Source organism: Gymnoscopelus braueri (assembly GCF_963280865.1).
Source record: "Gymnoscopelus braueri genome assembly, chromosome: 10".
NCBI classification, from domain to species: Eukaryota; Metazoa; Chordata; class Actinopteri; order Myctophiformes; family Myctophidae; genus Gymnoscopelus; species Gymnoscopelus braueri.
This window is the reverse complement of record NC_137611.1, coordinates 33,842,019-33,859,518: the sequence shown is the minus strand read 5'-3', so window position 1 is coordinate 33,859,518 and position 17,500 is coordinate 33,842,019. Positions and strand designations below refer to the sequence as shown.

General features: G+C 42.0%; 1 protein-coding gene across 4 annotated transcripts in view; it reads left to right on the top strand.

Annotated features, from left to right (window-relative positions):
* Window positions 1-17,500, top strand: part of col15a1b (collagen, type XV, alpha 1b) — a 56,481-nt gene that overhangs the window by 34,413 nt on the left and 4,568 nt on the right. For 2 of the 4 annotated variants that reach the window (XM_080440658.1, XM_080440655.1), the window contains 27 exons: window positions 373-450; window positions 1,533-1,595; window positions 1,733-1,873; window positions 2,804-3,019; window positions 4,516-4,569; window positions 5,480-5,515; window positions 5,839-5,967; window positions 6,162-6,221; window positions 6,496-6,531; window positions 6,711-6,752; window positions 7,059-7,121; window positions 7,415-7,450; window positions 8,049-8,132; window positions 8,282-8,347; window positions 9,016-9,051; window positions 9,984-10,046; window positions 10,347-10,436; window positions 11,338-11,373; window positions 11,493-11,546; window positions 13,055-13,111; window positions 13,307-13,366; window positions 13,600-13,644; window positions 15,691-15,775; window positions 15,989-16,014; window positions 16,538-16,636; window positions 16,893-17,037; window positions 17,148-17,212. In XM_080440658.1, the coding sequence (XP_080296784.1) occupies window positions 373-450; window positions 1,533-1,595; window positions 1,733-1,873; window positions 2,804-3,019; window positions 4,516-4,569; window positions 5,480-5,515; window positions 5,839-5,967; window positions 6,162-6,221; window positions 6,496-6,531; window positions 6,711-6,752; window positions 7,059-7,121; window positions 7,415-7,450; window positions 8,049-8,132; window positions 8,282-8,347; window positions 9,016-9,051; window positions 9,984-10,046; window positions 10,347-10,436; window positions 11,338-11,373; window positions 11,493-11,546; window positions 13,055-13,111; window positions 13,307-13,366; window positions 13,600-13,644; window positions 15,691-15,775; window positions 15,989-16,014; window positions 16,538-16,636; window positions 16,893-17,037; window positions 17,148-17,212 (1,965 nt within the window). The remainder of the gene's footprint in view (window positions 1-372; window positions 451-1,532; window positions 1,596-1,732; window positions 1,874-2,803; window positions 3,020-4,515; window positions 4,570-5,479; window positions 5,516-5,838; window positions 5,968-6,161; window positions 6,222-6,495; window positions 6,532-6,710; window positions 6,753-7,058; window positions 7,122-7,414; window positions 7,451-8,048; window positions 8,133-8,281; window positions 8,348-9,015; window positions 9,052-9,983; window positions 10,047-10,346; window positions 10,437-11,337; window positions 11,374-11,492; window positions 11,547-13,054; window positions 13,112-13,306; window positions 13,367-13,599; window positions 13,645-15,690; window positions 15,776-15,988; window positions 16,015-16,537; window positions 16,637-16,892; window positions 17,038-17,147; window positions 17,213-17,500) is intronic. The other 2 variants (XM_080440657.1, XM_080440656.1) reach the window with 2 other exon arrangements.

Here is a 17,500-nt window from a genome sequence, read left to right as displayed (position 1 = left end):
TCCATAATTTGACAGTTAATATGGTGCCATGAAACAAAAAGCAGAAGGGTGGCCACGAGTTACATTAAACATCTTCCAGTCATAGCTACAGTAGAATGTACTGTAATACATTTTCCAATGTCAAAAAGAGACGTGATGAACTAATAGTTAAACAAATGGCATGGTCAGCTAACGGATCAACCACTTAAACCCTACTGTACTTTGTTGACCTGAGACATCGAATAGGGGTTCGTGGGGTTAATGGAAATTAGAGTAATCTCTCAGCAAGGTATTCATCTGCTTACTATACTGTAGTTCCCTTCACTGTCTATCTTTCTATTTGATTGGATTTTTCACTCAACAACAACCTCCCACCTGCATCCTCTCATTCAGGGAGACCAAGGAGTTGGCTTACCTGGGCCCCCAGGCCTCCCCGGACCCCCTGGACCCCCAAGATCCCGCAGTGTACCTGTGAGTAGTTCACCTAAAGACAATACCCAGAAAGATGGCAAGATCTGCAAAGTTATATCATATGTCACTGAATGAGTACTTTGACATTTATCTGACTACGCCATGTGCTTGCTTACCATCCAATACAGTAGCTAAAAGGACACATTTTGTCATTTAGCGACCATAAAAAGTGTTCAACTAGCTGCAAGAAAGCAATATAGCTGACAGAGCTACAATAGCTGTTCAAAACATTCTAACTGCTTTCAAGATACTGAGTTACTATTATAGTCAGGGGATATTAGCAGAATATTTTCCAATCTTGGAATAAATTCCTTCGCCAATGTGTTTGTAAAGGTGTCTAGTAACACATCTCACAAAGACTGAAATGCAGTCCCCCTAGGAGAATTTTTGACAGCTCCTTAAAGTTGGGGTACCCACCATAACCTTGGTTAAAAAAAAATCACAAAAAAAAATCAAAATTAAATTCTGTTTTAAGTAGCATGTGAGGGGTCAAACTAGGGTGTTTTTATGATTCTGAATCCATTGCAAGCATTTGTTTTGCACCAAAACCACTCCTTGGGCTAAAAACGGCCATAGCCATCCTTTTCCAGGTATACTTTTTGTGTAAAAAGCCCATTGAGATTGGGCCGTTTTTAGCCCAAGGAGTGGTTTTGGTGCAAAACAAATGCTTGCAATGGATTCAGAATCATAAAAACACCCTAGTTTGACACCTCACATGCTACTTAAAAACAGAATTAAAATTCGATTTTTTTTTTGATTTTTTTTTAACCAAGGTTATGGTGGGTACCCCAACTTTAAGGAGCTGTCAAAAATTCTCCTAGGGGGACTGCATTTCAGTCTTTGTGAGATGTGTTACTAGACACCTTTACAAACACATTGGTGAAGATTTTTTTTGGTAAGGAATTTATTCCAAGATGTTTTTAATATCCCCTGACTATTAGACTGTCTGTGGACATGGTATTTAGAGATACTGAACATCTTGACAGACCTGTAAGAATATATCAAATCTGGTCTTTTATAAATGGCCAAATTGTTTACATCTCATTGAATAGTATAAATACCTGCGTGTGCGTGTGTTTCAGTATGGAGCCGATGCCCTGGGCTCTGGGTTTGAAGACTTGGACAGTGACACAGAACTGCTCAGGGTAAGGAATGGACCTTTTCTAACCACTAGATGGCAGTGTGTTCTAGCTACAGACAATGCAAAGAAAACCATACACTTCCTACCTAAACCCTAGCGATGTGCTTAACAACATGAAAACTCTTACTTTCTCTTAACTAGGGTCCTCCCGGCCCCCCTGGGCCACCAGGGCCCCCCGGACCTTTAGGCTCAGGAGAAGGCCTGTCTTCTGGGCATGCCGGACTACCCGGTGCCTCTGGAAAAGATGGCCTGAATGGGCCCTCAGGCAAGCCTGGAATACCTGTAAGTTACGTTGGCAAATATTAGACACTTATATAAACTTGTCATTATAATGTTATAACAACATTTCAGCTCAGGCATTTGTGTTTTTAAAACAATGACAAAATGCTGACTCAATAACATTTAAATGCACCAGGGATGGTTTTGTCTTTTCAACAAGTGCCTTTAAACCCCCTTAAACTTCAACTGTGTTGACCTGATTCCCCCAGGATCTATACTAGGCCCCTTCCTTTTTTCCCTCTCCACCAAATCACCAAAACACGCACTATTGGAAAACTGGACCTCTCCTTATTTTACAATGGACTGTGGTAGTAAATATGTCAATGCAAACTAGGACCAAAATGTATCCATGTTCTGTTTTGGCTTTGACATGCAACCAATGTATTTTCTAAAACTCCTATAGTATTTGTCTGATATGTGTTTCTTCTGGATTAGTCTGTTGTTGTCTCTTTTCTCTCCCACATTTCCATCTCGGTTCCTAATATTTTGTTGCTTAGTTGAATTGAACGTGTTTTACTGTTTTCTTGTTTTTGACTGAATTTCATCAACATTATGTTTGTCCTGTGTTTTTGTTTGTTTGTTTGTCTGACAATAACTAGTCTGTCTTGTCTCCACTCTCTCTTTGCTTCATTTTTCACATCCACTATCCCTCTTCCTTTCCACTTGTCCTTCTTTTACCTTTCATACTTTCATGCCATCTCTCGTCTTCTTCTCTTATTGTTTTCTTCCTCATCTCTTCACATTGCGTTCCTCCTTTTGTCTTAATCTATACTCCTCTCTCCATCACTTCCTCTCCATCCATCCATCTCTCTCTCTCTCTCTCTCTCTCTCTCTCTCTCTCTCTCTCTCTCTCTCTCTCTCTCTCTCTCTCTCTCTCTCTCTCTCTCTCTCTCTCTCTTTCTCTCTCTCTCTTTTACTGCATTTCTGTTCCAGATTTTAGAGGATTGGTTTAGTGGTGCTGGTACTGATGATTCAGATGCCAGCTCAGAGGTCACCTTTAAGGTCGTCTCAGAGCTCGGCTCTGGATTCAGTACTGGTTCTGGTTCTGGTTCTGGTTCTGGTTCTGGTTCTGGTTCTGGCTCTGGCTCTGGTTCTGGCTCTGGCTCTGGTTCCGGGTTTGAATCTGGTTCCGGTTGGGGTTCAGGCGAGGTATACAGCTCTGGTTCCCTCTGTGAACCAGCAGGCGCTAAAAGGCAGAAATACAGTCAACAAGCTTAAGTATTGGCACAGTGAGCTAACACTTTAGCAAAACCACAAAGTGTATTTATTTATTTTTAACCACTTAAGCCCCATTTAAAATATAGCTAAAATAGCTGATTTACAAGCTCACAGCACGATAGGAGAAAAAAAAAAAACAGTTTTCTTCCTGTCCAGAAAACCATAAGAAATTAAAAGCACTCCTTTGAGTTATTTACATTTGTACCTTTACGTACTAGCACACATTAAATAACACCCAACTTTTAGCTCACTGTTTGAGTATTCAAGCTGACAGACTGACTGTATATGATCTCCAACCATATTGTCTTCACTAACGGCTGGTTGGTTTCAATGGCTGCTGGTTCAATTGAATTCAATGCAGTGTGTGTGTGTGTGTGTGTGTGTGTGTGTGTGTGTGTGTGTGTGTGTGTGTGTGTGTGTGTGTGTGTGTGTGTGTGTGTGTGTGTGTGTGTGTGTGTGTGTGTGTGTGTGTGTGTGTGTGTGTGTGTGTGTGTGTGTGTGTGTGTGTGTGTGTGTGTGTGTGTGTGTGTGTGTGGTGTGCGTGGCTCTGCGTGCGTGCGTGTGTGGTGTGCGTGCATGCATACGTGTGTGACTACGTGTGTGCGTGTGTGCCATTCCTTTGCCCTTCTGCAAACTCGTAGCAGCCAACTTTTGCTAACAAGGCATCTGATCTCTTTTCGATCAAGAACTTAGGTCAATTCAATTTCATTTCAATGCAGGAATTACAGTGAATTTTGAGCTGAAATGGAATTGACCTCAACCCTGTCAATTAAATTGGCCTGCTCAGTCTGAGCTGCCATTTTTGCTTCCTTCATCCAACATGGTTCATGGAGAGAATCTGCCTTTTACACTAGTCTGTCGTATTCTCTTTGTATTCTTTGACCATATTCCAAGGGCTCTTAGACACTGTTTCAAGGCATATTGATGTGACTGAGAATTTGTTGAAATGATTAAAGCAAATCAATGTAAAACAAAACAACACCCAAATGTGTTTGTTCGCTTGTGATCACTTCCGCTTTCCAATGTAATACAGTTAATAAGTTCATTTCGTCAGGTTATGTTTTCTTTCTTTTTTTACTTCATGTAAGTTATTCAAGAAGTCAATAATTTGATGAGCTTTTCAAGCAGTCAAAAATATGCAGTCACTACCCCACTGTGCCTTGGGATTTTGTCATCTATTGAAATGGATGAGAACCTCTCACGTACTCCATGGTAATCTTCTACTAACTGTGCGGTGCAGAAACCTGACTGCTCTTTTGCAGTTAAGTTAAACCATGCTGGCTGTCCTTGTTGGAATGGCATTTATCATTGTTGTCCCGACTGGAATGGCTGAAGGGACAACCATTGGCGAATGGACATCACATTACTTACTCATTACTTGATAGTTTGACTATTTTTGTCTTGTCTGTATGTGTCTGTCTATCTAGGGAGCAGCAGGAAGAGATGGAGTTCCAGGTCTCCCAGGAGCTGCAGGATTGAACGTAAGACCAATGACAAACTAGAAAATTACCTCAACCAAGGAGTGTCCAAAAATTGTTGTGGTACCATGAACACAGGCATGTTGCTTTATGGGAAAGTAATATTTCTATCACAGTTTAAAATACTACTTGTATAATAGGGTATTCTGTGTATTAATTTAGTGTAGGCTATGTGAGAAGTGTAGAGTAGCATATTTATCATTTGGAAAAAAAAAAAAAAAGTACATAGCCTGGGGTGTCGACCGGCAAGTCGATGGCTCTGAGCTGAGACCAGTGACACCCTGTAATACCCCTTTTGGCGACATTTCAAAAACTAGAAGTGGGTTTGGCTCAGGGTGCTGACCTGCAAGTCGGCGACTTCGAGCCGTGTCCCTGCATGGACATTTGAAAAACCAGAAAGTTGACTGCGAACTGCTGTAAAAAGTGAATCAGTTCTTCCTTGCCCCATGACAAATCTTTTCTCAGTGTTTCATGGCCCCTAGATGCTGTATACACACTCACATTTATTATTTCTTTATAAAAAAGTTGGATGGCCATCTGTCTCTCGAAGGAGAGATCATCGTCCATATGTATTCATTATAAAGCCCTCCAACACAGATTAACTTCTTACCATATACTTCTGGTCTTAAATGAATTCATAATTACATACAAAATACAATCAAAATGTCCTGTTAACAATGTTAATGCCCTGGGCAAAATAGTGTCCAGATATGTAACAGGAGCTCTATGTATTATCCATGACCATGTCATTGTTAACAACTCCTAACCAATACCTATTCTTTCTTTCTTTCTTTCTTTCTTTCTTTCTTTCTTTCTTTCTTTCTTTCTTTCTTTCTTTCTTTCTTTCTTTCTTTCTTTCTTTCTTTCTTTCTTTTCTTCCATCCTTCCCTTCTTCTTTCCTTCCTTTTCTTAGGGCGAATCTGGTCTACCTGGACCAACTGGACAAAAGGTAACTTATTGATCAGGGTGGAGAGGGGGGGGTGTCCACAAAAGCATTTCTTTGTTGATGTTGTTGTTGTTGTTGTTGTTGTTGTTGTTGTTGTTATGTAACACCTTGGTGGACACAGACCCTATATGTGCTAGGATTTATATGTTGTTTTGTAATCAGACGTTTATTGAGTTTCTGCTACATTTCTTCTGGTCTTCATTCCATTTAAATGTCTTTGTAATTGGAATTAAACTAAACAAAGGCAAAACAAACATTGGCATCCTGGAAAAGGCTTCTGTCACGATGAATACTCTCCATTACCCTGTCCGTGGTTCTGTCTACAGGGTGAATGTGGAAATCTAGGCGTGGCCGGGACCCCAGGGGCCAGTGGTCCCAATGGGAAGAGAGGCCCAAACGGGACCCCAGGACCACCAGGGCCCCCTGGACCTCCAGGAACTAGATTCTTTGTAGAGGTAATACATCTCAACTACTCCTAGACAAAGACAAAGATAAAGTCTTATAGGACGTGAAACGACTTAATCACTTATTTTTATTAAGCCTTCCTAGTAAACTGTGTGTGTGTGTGTGTGTGTGTGTGTGTGTGTGTGTGTGTGTGTGTGTGTGTGTGTGTGTGTGTGTGCGTGTGCGTGTGCGTGTGTACTTTCAGGACTTGGAAGGATCTGGGAAGAGTGATATGCTTATTGGGTCTGGAGTCAGAGGCCCACAGGTCAGTGTGTGTGTGTGTGTGTGTGTGTGTGTGTGTGTGTGTGTGTGTGTGTGTGTGTGTGTGTGTGTGTGTGTGTGTGTGTGTGTGTGTGTGTGTGTGTGTGTGTGTGTGTGTGTGTGTGTGTGTGTGTGTGTGTGTGTGCATGGTGTCTGCATGCGTGCCCAATGTACATGCATGTACCTACTATAATATAAGTTCTAGTATTATTTGATGTATCTGCTCAACATGCCATCTTCTTGGCTGTTTTTTGTTTGTTTGTTTTGTTTTTTCCCAGGGACCCCCTGGTCTATCCGGCCCACGAGGACCTAAGGTAAAACAGCGTACCTTGTGCATATTTATTCATTTTATGTGAATTGTCGGAGCATTAAGCAACTATTATTTAGTTTGTCGACAAATTACAAAATACATAGTGGCTGTTGTGCAAATACACAACTTTTGTGATTATGGTTGCTGATTGGTTGGGTGGATTGTCTCACATGTCTCCTGCAGGGTGAGGAGGGGCTTATGGGAGCTCCAGGGTTGTCTGTCAAGGTAGGTTGACTGGCAACTTCTCACGTTCAAATTCTTTACAAGATGGACTTGAATCTGTCACCCAAAGATTTCTCACATCATCCTCTCTCTCTCTCTCTCTCTCTCTCTCTCTCTCTCTCTCTCTCTCTCTCTCTCTCTCTCTCTCTCTCTCTCTCTCTCTCTGTCTCTGTCATCCATCTTTCCTGACATCTTTCTCTAACTTTCAAGATTATATTTTAAATCTTTAAACATCTTTAAACAATTTTGCAGTATGTACAGATGTATGGATGTGTCTTTGCTGATGAATGATGTGCACTGTAATTCCAGGGTGAGAGAGGGGAGTCTGGACCAGAGGGATTGCCAGGCCTGGCTGGACTACCAGGGGCGAGGGTTAGTAGTACTGTAGATGTAGATGCCATCAGTATCAACGTTTAACCCAGATTTATACTTACTGCAGTTGCATGCTTTTTCGAAGTATAGCAAGCCCTTTAGTGTCACCAAAGTATCTCAATAACTGTAACGATCTCCAGTGATACAGTACAGTACCTCCTACTTTAGATGACTGCTGTAGCTGCTGATGAATGGCTGACATCGCTTACTCTCTCTCTCTCTTTCTCTCTCTCTCTCTCTCTCTCTCTTTCTCTCTCTCTCTCTCTCTCTCTCTCTCTTTCCCCCCAATATAGGGACTCAAGGGAGACAAAGGAAGTTCAGGACCTACGGTACAGTAGCTGATCTGTAAATACATAGTTGACAAGTCGGTATAGTTTCAGAGGAACAGTTGTACTGTAGTCTTGTATGGCCAGACAATCAGAGATTTCCGCCTACTGATATGTCTGATGACATCTAAATTCAATGAATGTGCTAAAACTGGATGGGAACAATTTGGACATTTAAAAAAATAACAGCATCGCAGAACCAATGCAAAGATTTTAGGCTGTACCTTCACGTGGGATGGTATCATGATTAGTTTTCAAAGCAGTGCGCGTAGGTTTGTTACCGATTGTTTTCTCTGGCAGACTGGCACCAAATCCCATTCATTGAATTTAGATTTTACCAGACGTATCAGTCGCCGGAGATCTGTGATCGTACTTGTTTGGGATGGCTCAGGGTAGAAACCAGGTTAAGCAAATATCAATGGGATTGGTATTTATGATAGTCAGAGGGACAGTGCCCTGATACCCTCATACCTGTCTAACTACTTCTCCAAAGTGAGTGACACCCACAGTCACAACACTAGAGGGAGCAGTTGTACTGTAGTACAGTATGTGGTCATGATTTGTACAGCATATTGAAGTGTTTTGTGTTTGTGCTCCACAGGGTGAACGTGGTATCGATGGACTCAATATCCCAGGACCACCTGGGCCTCCCGGACCTCCTGGACCTACCATCAACCTGCAGGATGTATGTGCACACGCATGCACGTGCATACACACACACACAGTACACCACACCAGACACACGTACACATTTCATCGCTAACTTTCCCCTCACGTTTCTATTATTGGCTCATTACATTAACATGATATGGTTGTCACATGTTCTGTCTCCAGCTACTGCTCAACGATACAGAGGGCATCTTCAACTTCACTGAGATCAGAGGACCGCCTGGGCCAATGGTGAGTAGTAACACACTCCCAATATGACCCAATGATTTTGAAGAGGGTCATTTCTACGCTCACTTCTGCAGGATTTAAAAGATATTGTGGGCACTTGATAGCCAGCTGGAGGGGGGGTACCTCCCTCATTAGTGGCATCATCTGTGAACAGTGATCCATAAGTTAGACATGAGCAACTTGCAGGCGCGTGATGTAAAGATGTTGCACTGCATTTATGTCTGTCATTTTTGCATGGACAAATGCCTTGATTTCCATTTGAAAACAGCAACTCTACTTTATACTTCACCTACTCTTTAGTTTCTTAATGCAGTATGTAGTAGCTCAGGTGCATTAATGAAAAGGTTTTGCTGAGGACTGAGTAACATACTGTACAATAAGTTATGGATGTGGGGTTTGAAAAGTGCCCCTTTATCCAGTGCATCCTCCATACTGTTGTTCCTAGCTGCATTTTGATATAACTGTAGCTGTGATGTGGCTGTTTGATAATGCTGTATGAGATTTTTAGCTTTTTAAATATTTGCCAGCTTGACCTTTAACCCAGCCTTGCTGTTTTTGCTTGTGTGTGTGTGTGTGTGTGTGTGTGTGTGTGTGTGTGTGTGTGTGTGTGTGTGTGTGTGTGTGTGCGTGTGCGTGCGTGCGTGCGCGTGCGTGTGTGTTGCATGTTTCAGGGCCCTGAAGGCTTGCCTGGCAGAGCAGGATTCCCTGTAAGAACCTTTTTTTTACTACACATCCTCATGCGTAGCATGTGTATGACATTGAATCACATGATTCAATATAAATAATTTGATTCAATATTAATCACATAATTCATTATGATGATGCAATAGGAATCATATGATTCAATATGGTACCCTGTGCGATAATCATAATCATGGACATGAGATTGATATTATTGTGTATATTTTGCAAGCTGTTTCACAGGCCCGTTATCTTTTGTGTACTTTTTTTTTTTTTACTTCCCTCTCATTGGACTCAAATTGTTAGGTTTTATTCAGTACTGTACATACTACAGTATGTACAATATATAACTAGGAAATATGGCTTCTTTTGTATGCACTAGTTTTATGTTCTGTTTATGTACTGTACTTTTTATGTACTTTTTTTGGTTAACTAAACAGACTGACGCATATAGGTCTAAAATACACATTGTGAAATTACAATGGAATAAAAAGAATAAAGATTATTTTAAAAATGGTTACCCTTTGAGGAAGATGACAGTGATACTGTAGCAGCAATATGTTATTTCATCCATCTTAACTTTCAGATAATGACTAAATGACATTATGGTGGATCTCAGTTTTCCCATGACCTCCTGTGTTGCCCTGTCACTTACCCACTTCCAGAAAATGTAGCCCCAAATTTGCCCTAAGGAATTGCCAGTGTATCATCAGCTTAAGGACCAGGCAGGCATACAGTCTCATTAGCAATTCATTACCGCAGAAACCTCAGTAGCATTTAAAAAAATACTTCTATCCCTCTCTCAAAATCTCAAAACAAATTCCTGAAATGACAGATTTGCAGTGGACAGCAACAATTTGTTACACTGCAGTATACCTACTATTCATTTTATTATCTTATTTATCTTCTCCTGTCATTCTCTTCAGACACCCTTCTCATATTTTAATTGTCCCCCCAGGGCCCTAGAGGACCAAAAGGAGACAGTGGCCCTGCAGGTATTCAGGGGCCACTAGGACACAAGGTAAGAACGGTACCAATACGTATGTGCTTTGTTTCTGAAATGTTTTCTTATTGCACCAAAGTAAGCCTGGTCAATATTAATATCCATTTCAATGACCATTTGGCATCAGTCCTTAGGAGCAATTTGAATTCATTTGTGTGTATTGCGCGAGCGCGTGCGTGTGTGTATTGCTTTAAACATCGTTTTATTGATTTGACAGAAATGGGCTGGAAAGCATGAGCATGTTTGAGCAGATACATGATAAAAGACCAGGGAAACTGCTAATGCTCTCAATTGTAAATCTGTAAACTTCATTCACAGGGAGAAAAGGGAGAGCCTGGAGTGACCATTGCTGCTGATGGATCTATCATAACAGGATTGAGAGGCCCCCAGGGACCCAAAGGCCCCAAGGTGTCTATTAATGGAAAGCAAATCTTTTGAAAATGTGGACTTTGGTGGCAAAGGTTGAAAGCCTGCTAATGCCTGAATTTAATTACCTGTTTCCTCTCTAGCCTTTGCCTTTCACACTTAAATATGATCATCTTAGCGCAGGGGTTTCAGCTTGAGACCCAAAAGTGAAAATTGGTGTCTCCCTGGGACCCAAACTCGATTAATCCTATATATTAAAATTGGCTGATGGGAGGGCCATTAGCGGACGGACCACGGCCATGTCACTACGAGTCAGACATAACCATAAACAAACCCAATACGCCTATATATAGGCATTATAGAGATCAGAGCCACAGAGGGCCGACCGACTTCAAACTCGGCACGCACATTGGCAAGGACTCGAGGGAGTGTGGTACCCGCCATCGAGTCGTTTGGATATGCGTTTGTCCAGAACCACCGATCCGACCGATATGTCCATATATAGGCATATGGAGATCCGGTTGTCCAGAACCGGCGATCCAACCGATATGCCCATATATGGGCATGCCAATATATGGGCATATACTGATGACATCAGGGATCTAGAATATATATCAGCGCAAAAGGGACACAGACAGACGTGTACAACGGGTACTATGACAATGCAGATCGACCGATATGTCTAAGTCATAGTTACAGGGGCTGTAGGTGTGAGGGCTCTACCTCATGATTGTGAGCTTTTGGGGTGTAATTTTTTTTTTTTTTTTAACATTTAGAAAATATCTGAAAATCTTTTGAACATTTTTGGAATACCTTTTCTTCTAAGAAATGTAAAAATAAACGGTTCAGTGTCGGACCTATGTTTGGAAAACACTGTCCTAGCTCATTATGCCATTAATCCTTCCCATTAGATTCTCAATTTAGTTTGTGTGTGTATTCACAGGGTGACCGTGGTTTTCCTGGATCTTCAGGACTTATGGTGAGTTATTTTTAAATGAAAGACTATGAATTCGTGAAAGAAATGGTTCTATAGAATTTGTTTAATCAAATATATTTGTGTAATGTGTGCGTGCGTGTGCTTGTGATTACTTGTTTCAGGGACCAATGGGCCCAACTGGACCTAAAGGAGAATATGGCTTCCCAGGTCGAGCGGTGAGTAAAGTTACTTTTGTTGTTTTGTATAAACTTGGATTTGAGTCAGGAAATTACTTTATTGTGTGGCCATCAGGGCAAGAAAACTGACTTTGATTCTGTTTTCATATAAAAAATTATAATATGCCATGCACATGACATTTAGATGTCAAGTAAGTAAGATTTTTATTATTGAAGTTAATAAAAAAATTACAATTAATGAACTCATTCACTGCCAGTAATTAATTAATTAGTTCATCCATCTCCGGTCCCCTTGCCAGTGAAAACAGAGATTTTACTGTACCTTTGTACCGTCCTCACGGAGATCGTTTCATAACACGCACAGGGGTCCGGTATTATAGGGGGAAAAAAATGTCCGGTCGCGATCTTCCATTCCAGAGCTATGGCCGTTTGAATGTGGCTTGTTTTTTTTGAAAAACAACAGAAAGCAGAGAAAATTTGACTTTGATAAATCCTTTAACATGAAAGGTGCCTAGCTTTTTGTTGCTCACGTGATTTCTGGGTGTATTCTTCCCCCCACCCACCAAAGAAAAACAAAAAGTCGTCATAGTCGTCCTTGGCAGCCTGAGCATTTGGACAAAAAAGTCGTCCAAGTCGTCCTTGGCAGTGAATGTGAGTGAGTTAAAGCTAACCTCGCGTAGCCAAACTATATCACTGCGTGGATATGACTGTGGTGCTTCCATGAGGACGTTTTTTTTCCCCAAGGGGCGGGTTCAAAACAATGGCCCTCGACGCAATTGGTTAGACCTACAACCAACTACCAATTACAGTCTCCCATATTCGAATACTGGGCCCTGATTGGTCACCCACGTCTTCTGGAGCAGGAAATGGATTCTCTATGGAGCGGTGCCAGACCCAAATCGCAGAGTGCAATTTTTTTTTGCACTCGCAGATTCATCTGGTCCCAGGCTAAGTTAAAGCTGCAATGCGTAAGATTCATGTCGTACCCTGGTTTCAAACCCAGGTCAAGTTTTTACTGCTGAACTAATCCCATCTCGGCACGGGAGATATTACCCTTTGAGCTGACCTTTTGTCCAGCAGTAGTGGTCATACCCAGCCACAGGATCTAAATGTATCAATAGAAGAGCAGGGAGAACACCTCTAACCATTATGTATTAACATAATCTACCATACAGATTGGTTAAAATAACATTTTATTCACTAAAACAAGTTATGGATTGCAACGTTAATGTTGTCTATCTATCTATCTATCTATCTATCTATCTATCTATCTATCTATCTATCTATCTATCTATCTATCTATCTATCTATCTATCTATCTATCTATCTATCTATCTATCTATCTATCTATATCTATCTATCTATCTATCTGTCGATCTAGCAGCATACTAGCAGCATGTGTATGTATATAGATATTGCATTTCCACTGAGGTAGAATAATAATATAATAATACAAATATAATAATATAATAATATTTCTCTCTCTGCCAATCCTGTGTCATGTCTCTGACCCTCTGTGTCATGTCTCTGTCCCTCTGTCTCTACAGGGCCGGCCTGGTATGCCTGGGAGAAGGGGAGAAAAGGGAGACACCACTGGTGCAGCGGTAAGAGATTAAGTAGAGTTGTATTTCATTTATTAAGGCCCCGATACACTGAAAGCGTCACTGATGCTTTCAGTGTGTCCGGGCCTTTAGGAAATAATTGGGCAACTCTATCAGGCAGGAAGTAATAATAAGAAATAATAATAATACCAGAGAGAATTTAGCTGTTCTTCACTAACTTAGTTCTCTCCTCTCTAGGGACCTCCTGGTCCACCTGGCACACCTGGACTTCCAGGAAAAGTTATCGGGCTCAATGGAGTAAGTATGACTCTGTGGTTGTTTCTCTCATGAACATTTTTCATTTACTGAGGGTTGTGACAAATGGATGACGTCTCTGTGTTGGTCTGGACAAGCAAGCTTTTTCCAAGACTTGCTTCTCAGATGTGAATTTAGCATAGCCTTGGTGTAAAACAGATCATGTTAAATGTGAAATACAGTTGACCATGTTGATCATGTAGTCTGATGTGGGTGTTCTCCTCTGAATCTCAAAGACAGTGTTCCCGGTCCGCCCCCGGCCGCACTGCAAAAAGGGACGAGTAAGTGTGACCATCTGATTGGTCCGTTTCGGTCTGAACCTGGCCATCTGGTCGGTCTGTTGGTGTGTGGGTTTGGTGGCATGGCGGCCCTCTTGTCTGTGCTACAACAAGCACCTCCTCCTCCCACTTATACCTCCTCTTACCTCATTTCTCTCTCCCTCCCTCCCTCCCGTTAACCCCCCCCCGCGCGCTGTTCTAATCCCATAATGTTCTCTCCCTCTCTCCAGTATCACCTCTTGGACGAGGCTTATTCAGCTATGATTTAGGCTGAATGTGAAAGTGCTTCCTCTCTGCTTGCCTCCTCTTGCCCCCCCTGCGCATCTCAAGGAGGCGAGGAGAGAGTGAACACTGTTGATATTCAGACTCTGTGACTTGCTAGAGCTGGGTTCAATTCAACTTTCTTACCGAATAATTGGTAGGATCTGGCAACCGTCTTATTTTAACCGCTTAAACCCTATATACGTTGTTGACCTGGGCCCTCCAGGGGGGTCTGTACTTGGTCCCCTCCTTTTTTCCCTCTACACCCAAATGTCTTTGCCAAAAATAGCCCATCTACAAGCTCACAACGTGTCACAATGGGACGTGTGTAGATCTGCTATTTTGGCCGAATGTTCGCCCCCAGAATAGAGACGCTAGGGTTCATGTGGTTAAAATATTTTTTAATTGCTTCAACTTTCCTGAATAGAAAGTAAGTTGAACCAAGCCCTGGTGTCCTTGGGTAGGATCCACACAGCAATATCCTGAGTATTAGTTTATCTCTTAGTGTGGGTCTATTTTTACACACTCAGAGTTCAACTAACACTCAAGATTGTACTGTAGATAAAATTCTTGCACAAGCAACTTCCTTGACACACACCTAAGTGTTTGTTGTGGTGGTGGTGACTACCTGGCTAAATTCCAATCAACCCTCTGATGACTTGAATGGAGAGTCTCATAGAAAGCTGTTGCAGCTGTTGTAAAGTTCAATATAGTTAGTAGACGCTGGTGTTCCTATAGCACCAAGGACTCCTTACTGAACAACACTGTTGAAAGTCAAGCCAATCAGGGTATTGGACATGGGGACAAACACTCCTGATTGGTATTTCAGCTTCCACATTTGGGTTATGGTCAGTGTGGTGAAGGTTGCTGCCATAAATGTAACTTGGACTTGATAATAAGGCAATAAGCCACAATGTAGGCCGGTTCTCAAAGTGGAATCCTTGAAGGTGCCTTAAATAATCCCTAGTAAAAGGAAAATAGTTATTGTATTAACCAGAGGTTGGCATATTGCGATACTGAATAAAATGTATTATAGTGCCAAGTTGTCTCAAGACACTTTACATACAGTATAGAGCAGATACCCATCTCCTAATTCATATACTGTAGATTATCACCCGGGAATTCATCATTAGGTTGGTTACAGAGGGCGATAATTTATCACATACCCATAGCCTCAGTTAGTCACAAAGACAAATGGAGAAATAGCATCAATGCAGCAAATGTTTGACATGCCTAGTACTTTCACTGCACATACTGGTATGAACATGACAAGTATAAGTATAATAAAGCGCTTGAATCTTGAATGTTCCGCAGGCCGGTCATTCACCTGTGACTGTTCAGCACGCGGTTGCACTTGAGCTGGCACCGACTGCCACATCAGCCCTATAGGACTCATAACTGACACGACTTATCACCCTCCGTTCTCGGCTGTTGTTCTTGGGGTGTCCGCTTGCTGTGGAAATATAGGCTCATGTATGAGACCACCTACCATCCTGACCGTTATGTTTTTCAGTCTCCAAGTGATGAGGAATGGTGGAGGGAAACCTTTATGTGCCGCTGTCCCCAGCTTGTGTCTTCTTTTTAACAGGTGTTTTCACTGCTGGTGGCAATGTTTTAACCAATCGACGTCCCTTAATGCCTCTGGTTCTGTGTTCAGTGTGTTGTTCCTGTTGTTTTACATTGTGTGTACAGTGTTCAGTGTTTCTTAAATTGGTCAACAGCCTGTCCCTTTAATGACATGCAACTTGTGACTGTTTCCGTTGTGTTCGTGTGTGTGTGCGTGTGTAGGAGTCTACAGTCGGCAGAGGTGTCTCATCTGGTGTTAAGGGAGACAAAGGAGACATGGGATCACCTGGAGAGCCAGGCACACCAGGTAGGAACGCAGAAATTAAAATGGCTTACCTCACAGCAAACCATTTGTAGCCCACACAGATACGGTGTCTTCGAGATGCACAAAATGGGCACTGAAATTTAAGTGAAAGAAACCCCTAGCTTTTCTATCAAATAGTAACAGTAAATTTAACTTTGTGACGACAAAAGACAGCTCTGTGTGGTTCATTGTCTTCTTAATTTTTCATCTTCTCAGAACCCATGTTTCCTGATGGAACTATGGTGAGTCCTACCAGTCTTAATACTGCTGCCCCAAGGCTTTTGACTAATTTAACCCTTTCCATTATCTCTTCCCCTTCCATTAACACTTTTAAATCTCATCTTAAGACACACTTTTTTCCTCAGCATTTTAGTCTGCATAAAATTTGCCATAATGTTTCTCAAGTTCAGTGGTTTTAAAATAATGATAATAATAATAATGTTAATAATTGTTGAAGTTTTACTGATTTGACTTGTATTTATTGTACAGCACTTTGATCGACACTTAAGTTTTTTTTTCCCCAACTAAAAATGTAATCATCTCTTCAGGGCAGTCTACTTACCATTCCCTCCAAATGTCTGTCTGTCTGTCTGTCTGTCTGTCTGTCTGTCTGTCTGTCTGTCTGTCTGTCTGTCTGTCTGTCTGTCTGTCTGTCTGTCTGTCTGTCTGTCTGTCTGTCTGTCTGTCTGTCTGTCTGTCTGTCTGTCTGTCTGTCTGTCTGTCTGTCTGTCTGTCTGTCTTTCTGTGCATGTGTGCCTTCCTCAGGGAGACAAAGGTGTGGATGGCTACCAAGGTGAGAAGGGTGACAAGGGGGATTCGGGCCTGCCTGGTCCTCCAGGCCTGCCTGGGAGGTCAGGACTCGTGGTGAGTTTTTCTATTGATTCATCTGAATGATCATTCACTCTTTGGCTCAAAGTGCACACCTCCCTGTGAGGGTGAACAGCTCTTAAACCCACCAAACGTGTAATCTGCAGTGTCATTCTGAAAACCAGCCATATTGCAAAACACATTGCTCAATATTGAGAATACAATCTCAATGCGGATATCAAGAGCAAGCAATATTTGAAATTCTAGGTTTCTCATGAATAATTCTGCATTTTTTGTTTATCTTTTTCTGCAGGGTCCTAAGGGTGAGTCTATCGTGGGACCCCCAGGTCCTGCTGGTGAGCCTGGCCAGCCTGGGTCTGCTGGGTTCGGAAGACCTGGTGCCCGTGGTTCCCCCGGACCAGCTGGTCCCCCAGGAACTCCTCCTGTTTATGGATCATGTATGTGGGGCCTATAAGGGCAAGACAAATACAATAATATTTTGCTCTGCATTTATAAAATCTGCTGTAAAAACAAAACTAAATTCATTGAATTTGCTAACAATTTCTAGCTGTCAACATCCCCGGCCCCCCTGGGCCCGCCGGACCACAAGGATCCCCAGGATACGCTAACCCAGTAAGTCACTGATGAGCCTTTGAGCAAAGAACTTTACTGCTGTTTTTGGTGTGCGTCACCGGCACGCAACTAACTATAAATCAGGCTTAATAATGTGTTCTTGGTCAGTTTACCTAGTAACACAATCTGAATGTGTTGAATCTGGTATAGAGTTCTCAACGGGCCTGAAAATTAAAGCCCGGCCCTAACTGGGCCCTAACTGGGCCGGCTCGAACAAGGCCCGGTATGAACAATTACCATCATTTTAGCTCCGAAAACCCGAAAGTGGTGTGTGCTTAAGGTCCTGAA